The sequence below is a fragment of the Equus quagga genome, chromosome 18 (assembly GCF_021613505.1).
Source record: "Equus quagga isolate Etosha38 chromosome 18, UCLA_HA_Equagga_1.0, whole genome shotgun sequence".
NCBI lineage: Eukaryota > Metazoa > Chordata > Mammalia > Perissodactyla > Equidae > Equus > Equus quagga.
In genome coordinates, this window is record NC_060284.1 from 41,617,702 (window position 1) to 41,631,020 (window position 13,319).

Here is a 13,319-nt window from a genome sequence, read left to right on the forward strand (position 1 = left end):
CTGGGTCCAACTTAAACTGGACTGGGGCCAGTGTGAGGGCTCAGGTGAATAAAATTTTGTTTTAAGGCTGAACAAGTAAGTTAACCTTACCAAAGTTAATCTTAAATTACAGTGGCCACAGTGGAGAACTTTTAACCTAGGTAAGTTTATCCATTTATGAGGTGTCCTAGAGAAAAAGGAGTCTCAGCCAAGCGCTTACTGTAAAGGATAGAGGGAAAATTATTTTTCCTCCTCTCCAGTTTCTGGTGACCAGGATGAGACCTGCTGGGACACTCCACTCACTCCAGAACCTACAGATGGGATCCTGAGAAAACTGGCAGAAGCTCACAAAGGGTGAAAATTTTTACCAAAGTCAGCTCTCCTGGGTCTCTATCTATGGTGCCTGGTTGAGAGAGGAAGGTAAAATTTCACGTTGTCTCTTCCTTTCCAAATTTGGATTGGCAGGAGAAAACCATTTGTAAGAATTAGATCTTTGAATTGGGGCTCATGAATTTGCATTTGGGTATCCACTGGTTATCCATCCTTTCTCTCCCAGTGACAGCTGTTTCTTTCTCATTTGTCTTGCTTTGTGTCCTGAGAACTTGGCTTGGCTTTCTGTCTGTTGGGGCACTCAGGTTGTCAGTTCTTTAGGTACAGGCAGATCAGCTGTCAGGTTGGGGGCTCCAAAAATGTGTCTGGACAGAAATGTGGGTTGCACCTCATTTGTGGCTAGTGTCCTACCAACTGTTGCCAGCTATCAGGGGAATTGTCCAAGTCTTTCTTTCTTTTGTTATCTTTGGAAATGGCTGTGGCTCTTTTGCACCCTCTTGGGGATGCCTCTTGCATCCATGGTTAAGCCATAAAAGGCTACTGGTTTTGAGTCATTTGTTAGGGATATCTTTGGTTGAAAAGAAAAAGAAAAGAAAAGGTTGTTCAATACTGCCAGGAATATTTACTGTTTGTCCCACCTAAAACCTGTTAATAAGATATTTGAAAGGATTTATTTAGTGAGCTCTATGGTCAGAAGTTGGCCAAATTGGCAGCTGATATTCAGAGCCTCAGAGGAACTCTTTCTAAGGCCTTCTCTAAGCTGAAATGAAACTATGTACCCAGAGGGAAAGAGAAACATTCTGAAGCCACTGTGAAAGATTTACTAAATCACAAAGACACACAGTTCTAAATATAGAACATAGGAAATCTCCTTTATATAAAGAAGGGAACTGAAGATCGTGTAGTTGAGTGAGAGAGTCAGCCTCTTGATATCATTCAGGTTGAGGAATTAAAAACTGTATTTATGTTACAAATAGAATCTTGACAGAATGTAAATGCAGCTCTAGAAACAATTCAAAGCCCATCTCTTTTATTTACCAACTCCCAAACTCCCCTATTCATCTGAAAAGGCTTGCAGATATTGTAAAACATCTGGATTTAGGGAATAAGAGTCCTCCTGGGTGGATCTTACATCCTTTCTCTGTGCCTTTGAGATGTGAATGTTCTACCCAGTGTTTTCTGGAACTGGGAGCTTTTTCTTTGAAATGCAAACTTCAGGGAGGTAGTTCTTATCAGAAGAACAAAAAAAAAAGGGGGGGGGGAGGCTACTTGGAAATTAGGCAAAAATTATACTAAGTTAAGTGCTGGATATTTATTGAATATCTAGGTCACTTCCAAATAAGATAAAATAATGAAACATTAATTATTTGATACGTTTATCTACTTTTGGCTTCTTATTACAGAAAAACTAAAGACATTTGGGTCTATTGGTAAATGTGTTTTATGTCACATTGAAAAATTTACTGAAGAAAAATATACTTCTAGAAATTATAAAAGGTATTTCTAAATGTGCCAATCCACAGAACACCAGTGTAACAGTCCATAATTGCTTACTTCTTAGTTTTCACTAGAAATTAAGGATTCTAAAGGTTAAGAATTCTAATCATTATATAGAATTAATACTACTTAGAAATATAAGGGTGAAAGAAACAACTGTGTATGAAAAGTAGGTAAGGAAAGTAGAATGTGTTTTTTTGATAAGGAAAGGTGTGAAGGATATTTTTATTAAAGTCTTTTTGTCATTTACAGACAGTAGTTGTTTTATTCTGATGCTTTTGTAAAAGTGCTTCATCTTCAGAGAGTAATGGAAAGGACTCTGACAAATACCCTAGAATACAGGTTTCCGATAACTTTAAGATCATAAAACTGAACTGGGTAAGAATTTCCAGATTTAATAGAAAAACTGGATTCAAGCAGAACAAGAATTAATAACATGAGATTAAATGAACTAATGAGGATGATTATAATTTTTTTACAACTTTTCTTTGAAACATTACTTTGAAACATTGCTGGTTCCTCAATGTTTCATTTTCTAGATTTAAGGAAATCTTTTTCTGAAGCAATTTATGATTTAAAGCAATTTGGTATAGTATATCTTTGTAAACAGAATTGGAACATTTACTTTTTCTCCCTACCTGGTACCTTTGAAATTCAGAAATTTGTTGAGTATTCTTATTTTCATGACAATATAGTTATTTGCATAAACTCAATAAGAATCTACTCTTAAACAGGACACAATTGGAAATGTTGGTTATATTACCAAGGCTTTGACTAGAACGTCATATTTGAGAATATGCAAATATGCATAAAATCACATATGGCGAGACAGTTTTAAGGAAATAAGGTTGACTTTATGGAGCCAATAAAGGCCCTTGGAAAAACTGGTCTAGTACCTTGTTTATAGAGTTCCCAGCATCCTTACTAGGTGAGTAATGAAGGTTACTTCTCAGCAGGCCCAGGAACCTCAGGATATCTTGGGGACCTTGAGAAGAGAGGAATGAACCCAAATCTACAAGTATTCCTGGCAGAGTCTGATGGTGAGTCCATGACTTGCCTTCTTAGTCTGAAGAGGCTTTAAAAGTCCCATTTAAGATTCCTTAAGAAAAGTTCCACCAAGCAGATTTAACAAGAAACTGTACAGTCAATCACTATTCTTACAGCACCTATGTAAATAATTGGGCCAAGTTTAATGAGATTAGACTTATTTTGCAAACAAATTAGTCTTACTGTGATTATCTTTGAGAGAAATGAGTGTGATTGTAGAGAAAAAAAATTCAGTAGAAAACTATAACACAACTTTGTGGATATCAGATTCTAGTCTTGTTCATTGTCTCTGAGGTTTTGTTATATACCTGTAAAACAGACTGGATCCTGAATTCTTCTAGTTTTCTCAAATATCTCGCTACCCTCCAAACTAAGATTTCCAGTTTTCTCCCAGCCTTCTGATATGAAATCACTAAGAACAAAGACTGCCCTTGAACCTTTTTGGAACAGACCATACCAAGTCATCAGCCAAACTTCAGGGGCTTGAGCCTTGGGTCCACATCTCCCAATTAAAAAGGGCTCCTCCGGACTCTTGGAACTGCACACCATCTGGAGATCTAAAATTAAAATTGGCTAGGGAGGTTCCTCCCTAAAGCAGACAACATCTTGAGGGTGGACAGCTCTCCCGAGATCATGGATCAACATCTTCATTTCTAATGTGAAACCTTTATGCCTTTTGTCTTTTCAGTACTTGCCTTCTCTCTCTGTTAATGCACAGGAAGACAGTGCTCCTGAACTCTGGCAACTATCACTGAGTCTACTGCTGAGGCTATAGCCACATAACAAAAGTCTCTAGGCTTTCCGGCTAAGGCACTTTTAGATAATAGAATTGCTTTAGATCACTTGTTGGCTGAACAAGGAGTCGTCTGTGCAATAGCAAGTACCTCCTGCTGTACCTGGATCAGCACCTCTGGTATTGTAGCAAATATAAGAAATTAAACAAGCCACATGGCTAAAGCAACAAGAGACCATTAGACTGAGTTGGCTTTATGCTGTAGTGGCCTACATAAGCAAACCAAAATCTAAGCCTGTAAATGCCTCAAGGTTACGAAATTGAAACCTAAGGATAACCAATCACAAACAGCTAACTAAGCTTTAAGTTACAGCTGACCAATAATTTCCTTACTTTGCTTCCACTTTTCTCTATAAAGCTTCTCCCCAAGCTCCTGTATGTGGAGCACTCCTAACCACTTCTGGTTTGGTGCCGCCCAATTCAAGCTGATTTTTGCCCAAATAAATTCTTACCATTTTTAATATGCTTCAGTTTCTCTTTTAACAGTATGCTTAAGGCAGGGGGTGGAGCACCAGAATCCTGATACCTTTGCCTCTGCTGTTCCTCCAGGAGGTCCTCGGGACATGCTTATTTTACAGAAGAAAATATACAACTCTCCCAGAGTTGGGAGGTACATTTCCTGGGCTACAAATGGCAATCTTCAGTAAGTTCAGCCTATTTGTATGACCTTTTGTGTATTGACTAAAGATTCAGGTTGGTAATTTGGAGTTACAGGCCCCATTTTAATTGCATTTTTTTACACTTGATTGCTGTAACTCCAAACACCTTCCATGAAAGGTATATACTTGTGATTTTAATGAAACTTTTTTTCTTATTGCATTTTGGAAATGATTAAGGCTGAGTCTCCTAGAAAATTACTGGGATAATTCAGCTCTCTTATCCCATTTCCTTCCTCTTCTCCACCCTCCACATTAAAGAAGAAAGTCAATGGGAAATTGCCTTTGATCTCCCCAGCACCAACATTCCAAGTTTTAAACTAGTGTGTATTTTAGGCCAAAGTGTGTTTTTCTTGTTTTATCTGGAAAATATGCACATATTTATGCATGTTCCTTTTTAAAGAGTAAAGGGCTTCTCAGGCTTTTAAAACCAAACTCTATAATACCTTTTGATTAAAGTGCTAGCAGAACCACAACTTAGTGGTTTGGGAAGATGCTCTATAAGTGTAATGGTGGAAAAGATTATGCAATTATGTGATGCTGGTGGTAAGGATCAAAGAAACCTTCAGCAGAAGGCAAACATCCAAAAGAGAGAAGGTGAATGCTTTTCAGAGGGTTGTTTGTAGTTAGTAACATATTCTAGAAAGCATTTTTTAGTAAACATCTGTAGAACTGATTTTTTTGTGTGTGGGTGCTTGTTGCTCTTTCAAAGCATGGCTGTCTCTATGATTCTGATCACAGGATGAGATGAGGCTGGGCTTTATATTGGTAGAGAACTCTGATGCTGAGGACCGGGGTCAGGTTTGAAATGTGGCAGAAAGAGGAGTTATTCATAGAGGCTAGGAGGGCTGCAAAGTCCTCAGAGATGAGCACCTTGAAGCGTATCTTTCATACAATAGGCTTTGAGGCATAGTGGAAAATACAGACTTGGTTAGAATCTTAACTTTGCCATTTTTAAGCCTGCAGACTCTGGGCAAGTTACCCTCTCTGTTTCCAAACTTATAAAATGTGGCTAATATCATTTTGCAAGTTTGTTGGAGGACTAACTATATATATAAGGTGACTGCACATTAACAGACCCACTATTGGTACTTAGTTCATTAAAAATGGTTCTTATTGAGCCAGCCCTGATGGCCTAGGGGTTAAAGTTCAGCATGCTCTGCTTCAGTGACCTGGGTTCAGTTCCCAGGTGCAGAACCACACCACTCATCTGTCAGCAGCCATGCTATGACAGTGGCTCACACAGAAGAACTAGAAGGAATTAAAACTAGAATATACAACTATGTACTGGGGCTTTGGGGAGGGGAAAAAAAAGAGGAAGATTGGCAACAGATGTTAGCTCAGGGCAAATCTTTCCCAGCAAAACAAAACAAAACAAAAAATGGTTCTTATTAATCAGGTGGGGCCTAATATCAAGAGCAAAGAGTTCTTAAGCCACTTTTGGGATGTTAGTTAACATTTTGGCATCTGTACCAAATCAACTTAATAAAGTTTATAAGTCTTTAACAAAACATAAATAATTCCCTCAACCTCTACTTCTCTAACTCTTGTCCCTAAAGCTATTCAGCAAGAATGCAGAACAATTTCCTAAGTCACTACTATCACCCTCATTCCACTGTCAAATAAAGCTTGTAATTTTTAGCACACAGGGACTTAAGAGTATAATGCAGCACTAACATCTAGAATTAAGAGATTTTATTTTTAATTGAATCTTCCCCTGTCCTCATTCAATCTTTGAGCAGAAAAGTTAAGATTTCGGGGGGGTTCCAATGATTCCCTAAATTATGAGTAGATCACTGTGCCTAAAGTATTTGTACAAACAATATGGTTTATGCTGAACACTTGCTTTCCTTGTGGGAGTTTAGAATTTTGAGCAAACTCCAGGGAGAGGGTACCTATATGGTGATACTATATGGTACTATAAGGAATTGGCTCATGTGATCATGGAGGCTGAGAAATCTAAGATTTGCAGTCAGAAAGCCAATGGTATAGTTCTAGTCTGAGTCCAAAGGCAGAAGACTGGTGTCCCAGCTGGAAGACAGGCAAAGAGAAAGAATTATTTCTTACTCAGCCTTTTATTCTATTCAAGACTTCAGCAGATTGGATGAAGCCCATCCACATTGGGGAAGGCAATCGACTTTACTCAATCTACTGATTCAAATGTTAATCTCATCCAGAAACGTGGCACACACACCCAGAAATAATGTTCAACCAAGTATCTGGGCACTCCATGGCCCAGTCAAGTTGATATATAAAATTAACCATCTCAGGGGTGGTCTTGGGTGACCCCCATCCAATCCTACTTTAGCTCTATAGTTCAGCTCTGTACAGACTAGAAAATACTTTCTCCAGCCCTGAGCTCTTTCCAGCACAAGTCTTAACGTTTCATCAATAAAATTGGGTGCACTACACCCTACCTCAAAGGTTATTACGAAGAATAAATGAGGAAGTACGTTCATTTATTCATTTCATTCGATCCAAGTGCCTCCTGTGCCAGGCACTGTGCTAGACAGAGGGGATATGTGCAGGCAGAGGGTGGCATGATGGGGCACAAGGGTGGGCAGGGGCTGGATCATGCAGGGCTTGGGAGACCATGCTAAGAACTTCAGATTTTGTCCTAAATGCAACGGGAGGTCCCTGAAGGGAAGTTCAGCACTGTGCCTGGTACACAGTGAGCACCCAGGACATGTTTGTTACTAAGCATTACCACCAGGATGTCGTATCAGAAATTCGACATATCTAAAGTCAAACCCAATCCTGTCTTCTCTGTAATTCTTCCGAGTTGACTGCTTCTTTCTAAGACACTCAGTTCTTCCTATCACTTAGACAATTCAATTGATCTTTAATTCTTCATTCTCTTTTGTTCCTCTTCTACCAATTTGTTCTTTCAGTTGTCCCTCATATTTGATCCTGAGCTAATTATCTTGCTGAGCCTACTTCTTCCTCTCTAAAATGGGGATCATACCTCAGAAGACTAAGCGGATTAAATCAGCTAAATGCATGTGAATTGCTTACCCTGTGTCTAGCATGTAGCAAGAACTCACTAAAGGTTGACTTACTACTTGTGCTACAAATTGCAGATACCTACAGAAGAGGAAGCAGTTCTTGAAAAAATGAGCCCTGTGTACCTCAGATTAATCTTAAAGCTCAACCTCGACTCTCAATTGTTCCAAACTCCATTTGTTAACAGGATAGGGCCTAGGATTCTTAAAAAGCAATATTCCAGTTCCTTGAGGTATTTGCCCTAATGTCCAGCTTTTTCACCTCCTACCTCCCTGACCAAACTAAAGCATTTAGTATTACATAAATATTCCTTTTGGTTTCTGACCTGTCTTTGCCATTGCTCCTCCTCCTGCCTGGAAAGGCCCAGTTCATACCACAAAACTCTCCTGCATATATTTAGCTATTTGGCAAGTACTTAGGCAGTGTCTACTAAATGCTGGGACTGCTCTAGGTGCTTGGGATACATCTGTGAATACGACAAAGCTCCTGCCCTCAAAGCGTCTATGCTAGTGGGGAAGACAGATAATGAAACAAACATATATATATGTTGGGTTATTGGTAAGTACAGTGAAAACATACATGCATATACCTTCTATCAAAGTACAAACTCAAAGGCTGGAGCCAGGTCTTATTCAGAATCTTTGTTTCCTCACATAGCACCTTATATTTGTAGATGCTTGATATTTTTGAATAAATAATATTCTGGAGACTTTTTAATACTGTCAAATATTAAATTGCTACAGAGCAACAGGAGTTGCATTCAAATTCAACAAAATGAAGTCTTCTGTGACTGCTTTTGCATCAGTCTGTTGTTGAAAACTACAAACAATGAAGAGAAGATAACGTCCTATACTTTCAAATGGTAGAAGACTTTTTTGTGGCTTACACATACCTATTTCTGTAGTGGTCTGAGTGTTGCATCATTTAACGACGAGGATATGTTCTGAGAAGTGCATTGCCAGACGATTTCATCATTGTGGGAACATCAGAGTGCTAGATGGCACAGTCTACTGCACACCTAAGCTATATGCCTCTAATCTTATGGGACCACTGTTGTAGATGTGGTCAATCAATGTCGTTATGCAGCACATGACTGTACATGCTCTGAGCTGGAATCTTAAGTCCAAATGGTGACTCTAGTAATCCCTTAGCCTTGGTTACACAAATGCAAAATGGGGCAAATAACAGTACCTACTATTTAGGGTTGTTAATGAGAATTAAATGAGTTGCTGACATATGTTAAGTACTTAATGATATTACCTATTATGTTATTATTATGGGGTACAAGTATGCTTGATTTCTTTTAAATATCCACGGACACTTCTGTGAGAATATATGTACTTCAGGAAGTGTCTAAAAGAGAAGAGAAGAGTTTGGTGCAAGGACCTTTTTAAAAGAAATTATAATTTGTTAACTGAAAAAACGAACATTTGATAAGAGTTTAACAAGCTTTCCTCCAACCAAATTTATTGAACATAACAAAATTCTATATACAAAATGACCTGGACCTGCTGCTTCAAAACATGATCCTTTCTTAACTAGTAGTCATACAGTGTCAAAAAGCAGCTTACTCTAAAATTAACAGAAAAGTGCTCAATGTACATTAAATGAATGGCTTAACTACTGGAACTTTAATGTTCTATAAGATAATTAACACAGATAGGATCAAGTGCCTATGACACGCTGCTGCAGAACTGACAGGAGACGTCAAGAAGCCATTTTGTGCACTGCCACTGTGATGCCATCATGTTTCTGGATCATAATGTTCCTGAAAGGCAAAGTGGAAGATATTCAGTAAAATGTTCTATGTGAGAGTCAGTGCAAGATTAAAGATGCTGTTTGGTTTAGAACACAACTAAAAAAATAATATTTATCATTTTCCTATGTATAAAAGCAATACATGAACATTACAAAACACTTGGGAAATATAGAAAAGTGTAAAATATAAAAATTAAATGAATCCTATAATCCTATCAGAGACAACCACTACTAATACTTTCCTGTTTTTTAATCTGCATGTAATATACATTTTTTCTCTTTTTACAAAACTTATCATACTGTGCCTAGTTTTGTATTCTGCTTTTTTTCCACTTACTATTATTCTGAGGACCCTCACCTAGAATATCTTTGGTATTTCTATTACTACAGAAGTAGTTTCTGTTGTTTGTTTAGTCTTCCTCTGTGCTATTTATTACTTTCTTTTTCTTGATAGACTGATGTCATGACAATCCTTACTCTTCATTAAATGTCATTGTGATGTGAAAGCACAGTAGCTTCAGAGATCAATCTATTTGTTCCTGTGGTCCAAAGGGTGAAGACCCTCCCTCAAAGTACTTTGAATGAGGAATCCCTGATGAACACAGGGCAGGCCCCAGTCAAATTTCCCAGGGATTTTCCTGAATAAAAAGGAAAGGAAGGGATCTGCTGACATCTACTCACCCGTTATCTGATTCTAGACACACAACAGGAATATCAGTGGGGTCCGAGGTTAGCTTAGCTGCTTGCTGGGCTAGAACAGATATCACCCCAGCATGCTCATCTGATAGGGTCCCACGGCCTGGAAGACAGAGATGAGATGAGGCCACCTGATTGTCCAAAAATGATTATAGAGCTATAGTAGTATCTTTCATTGAAGTATTCACAAAAAGAAGGTTCAGTTCATGGTCTCTTAGGTTAGGTACTGACGTGAAATGATTTTGCCCTGATACAGCTGGTTACATCAGTAAGAAAGCCAAACAACAGTTCTTAAATCAATAAAGTCATAACAGACACTCAATCTTCAAAGTCATTCTCATCACCATCTCTAAACACCTTCTCACGCATATAAGGAAGGTGTAATTCACATCAATTTGAAAGTCATAAATTCATTTTACAGGAACCTTACTGAAACCAACAAGAAGTTCAGGGGTGACTGACAAAAAGCAGTCAAAAAAGGCAAGACGCTTGTTGAAACAAATTAATTCCTCATGGGAAATCTGACTTCCTTTTACTGACTCAACCTCAAAGGATATAAAAGTCTTTCCTCAGGAGTTCAGCTGTAAGATCACCTTGACAGCACATGGGAATATTCTGTGAGCAATTACTTCCACTAGAATAAGCTGGCTGCTTTCAAATGTCAACAAAACTGGCTTTTTATTAATGTTTGTTTTAGCCTGTAGCTAATAACTAAATCTTGAGTCCAGTTACAAAAAGTGGTCACTAAGTTTACTCCACAATATATTTCTATATATACAGGCAAGACAAGCCTAAGTGCCTGAGGGTGAGTCAGGTGACAGACACGCCACTATGGCAGAGTCAATCAATAACTAGTGTTATAGGTAATATTCAATCGATAGCAAGTGTTATAGATAACATTAACTAGCCAGATCCAGTGCAGTCTTTCAGGCCTTGAAGGTTTCTGGAAGGAACTCATTTAGTTTTAGACCTCCACACTTGAATTTCAGCCTTTCCGTTAGTGAACCGGGCAACCGCCTCAAAAGAAAATCTGCCTTTTTTCTCCCAACTAACTGATTTGTGTGTAAAACCTAACTGGCTACACGGATTACCTCCTTCAGTTACCCTCCCAGCTGAAATTCAGAGCTTTAAAAATCCCTGCAGTAGGAGTAAGGAGTCCTGGTTTTACTAGTCCTGACATTAACTGGCCGAATGCTTTAGTTATTTACCTTTCTGGGTTTATTTCCTTATCTGTAATTGTTCCCAATGATTGAATACTATGTCTGGGTGTTTTACACATATTATATAATCTTATAGCATTGTGATTAAGAGGCTTTGGAGCCAGACTCAAATCCCAGCTCAACTAGCTGTCTGACTGCGGATAAGGTACTCCACCTCTGTACCTCAATTTCTTTATTGACCTCACAGCGTTGTTAGGAAGATTAAATTACTTAGTATATGCAAAGCATTAGTATGGTGTCTGGCACATAGTAAGAGCTCAATAAATATAATTCTATAATTATTATCATTATTAAACAACAACCAATAAGAAACTGAGGCTCAGAAAGGTTCTTTTTGGTCCAAGTTCACACTATTGAGAAATGCCAGAGCAGGGAGTTGAACCCAGGGCTGTCCAACTCTGAAGTCCCTGTTTTTACTGCCTACTCACTTACTGTTAAGTGTAGTTGGACTGAAAAATAGCACCATCCATCTTGCAGAGTGACTGTGAAAATCAGAGATAACGTATATAACGCCTAACAGTCGCAGCATATACCATACATTCAGTAAATGGTAACTGTTGTCATTATCTGAAGTCCTTTCTAGATCCAACTTAAAGTGACTCCAACACTATTTTAGTAGAAACAACTGTGTGGCACTAGAACTGCACAGAACATTCCTACCTTCACACATACCAACGGAGAAATTTTAAGTTTCTGATCTTGTTATCTGGAGATAATCTCTACTCTCACCAAAGTACCCAGAAAGTGGCAGGGTAACAAGAAATAAAAATGAGAGAATAACAGCACACTAGGCTCCCAGTCAACATCAAATGCTGTGCAATCCACCAAAGGGCTGACGTGAGATACTCACAGCCCAGATTAAGCCCTTGTGAATCTGTGCACAGGACTCCAACGATGGATGGATTCTTCATTCTAATTCCAGGAACACAGGAGGGATGAAGCAGATGACGTGAGAAAATGAATTTAAATGATTATAACAACACATACAGGATTTCTACGGACCAGGCAGTGCTGAAAGTGCTTTCAAGGGGCCCAGCCTGATGGCATTGTGGTTAAGTTCGCAGGCTCCGCTTCAGGGGCCCGGGGTTTGCAGGTTCAGATCCTGGGCGGACCTACACCAGCTCATTGCGCCATGCTGTAGCAGCACCCCATATACAAAGTAGAGGAAGACTGGCCCGGATGTTAGCTCAGGGACCATCTTACACACACACACACAAAAGTGCTCTCAATCAGTGTTTCTCCATCTTTTTTCACCATCGCCCCCATCCCGACAAAAATTAAATTCTAATTAGCCAACTTAAACAGTTAAACTAATTTTTCTCTAATGAAAGAAAAGACGATCAGGTACTGTTGAGCTTTGGAGGGCCACAAACACTGCAATATCGAGGATTTTGCTGCCCTCGTTAAAAAGGCATGCTTTAGCATACAAAGTCATTTAAAACTGTTGAAAGACTTAAGTACACGCGTTGCCTCCTGGAGAGGAAGTGGGAAGCGAGGGGCACTGGTGCGAGGTAGGCGTTTCCCTGTAGCCTTCTTCCACTTTTCCAGTTTTGGATTTTACGTAGATATTACTCATTCGAAAAATTTAAGGGATGTCTTTCATCTTCTTAAGCACCCAGTACTGGTTACGCACGGAAGGGAATACGTGAGCGTGTTTATGTTTACATCGCAAGGCTCGACTTTGCGCGAGTGGTTTCCCCTAAATTAACCCATTTCCTGAAACTCCTGAAGAACGACCCTGGCCATACAGTCAATCTCGACAACAGGACAGGCGATTTGGCCGCGGAGGGTCGCTCGCTCGGGACGGGGCGGAGGCCCGGCGGGATTTTAATTTTAATTCTAAACGGCGGGGCAGGGATCACCATCTCACCCCGCGGCCAGGGGGACGCCGCGCGACCTCAGGACAGGCCCAGGAGGCCGCCCTACTCACGTGTCCTCTAAGTGCTGCTCCAAAGTCGCCTCCATGCCGCCCCGCCGTCCGCCCTCGCCCAGGACCCGCAGCTCCTCGCGTCCACCGCCTCAGGCCCCCGAGCGCTCCTCGGTCACATGATACGAGCGGGGCGCAGACGGGGACGGCGCCTCCAAAGGGACAAACTTCGCCTGGCAGCGTCCGCTTTGAATACGGGAAGACGTCGTTCCGCTTCCGCCGCGCGAGCAGGGCCGAGTTCCGCTGCTGGCGCGCCGATCCGCTCCGGAGCCAGGAGGCGCGGGTTGTTCCCCAGGAGAGGGGGCTGCAGCCGAATCTCGGGGCTTGGCCTGTCACTTTGTGTCGGTGACTTAAGCCTTTGGATTCCGATTCAACCCGCTCCGAAACGTCGGGCCAGATCTTAAGTTTTATAA

At 40.1% G+C, this 13,319-nt stretch overlaps 1 protein-coding gene across 1 annotated transcript; it reads right to left on the reverse strand.

The window, feature by feature from the left end:
- Positions 1–8,745: 8,745 nt before the first annotated feature.
- LAMTOR5 (late endosomal/lysosomal adaptor, MAPK and MTOR activator 5) lies at positions 8,746–13,062 on the reverse strand. The gene is made up of 4 exons (XM_046645879.1): positions 12,910–13,062; positions 11,830–11,891; positions 9,745–9,862; positions 8,746–9,073 (listed from the first exon to the last, which is right to left on the reverse strand). Exons 1-4 carry the CDS (start codon positions 12,942–12,944, stop codon positions 9,013–9,015), a joined length of 276 nt encoding a protein of 91 aa, XP_046501835.1. The 5' UTR covers positions 12,945–13,062; the 3' UTR covers positions 8,746–9,012.
- Between the last annotated feature and the right edge of the window lie 257 nt (positions 13,063–13,319).

Coding starts and splice junctions, on each gene's coding strand:
- LAMTOR5 (XM_046645879.1), bottom strand. CDS start 12,944: ATGGAGGCGACTTTGGAGCAGCACTTAGAGGACAC. Junction 11,892..12,909: donor GAGCAGCACTTAGAGGACAC/GTGAGTAGGGCG, acceptor TCCTGGAATTAG/AATGAAGAATCCATCCATCG. Junction 9,074..9,744: donor TGTCTAGAATCAGATAACGG/GTGAGTAGATGT, acceptor TTTGCCTTTCAG/GAACATTATGATCCAGAAAC.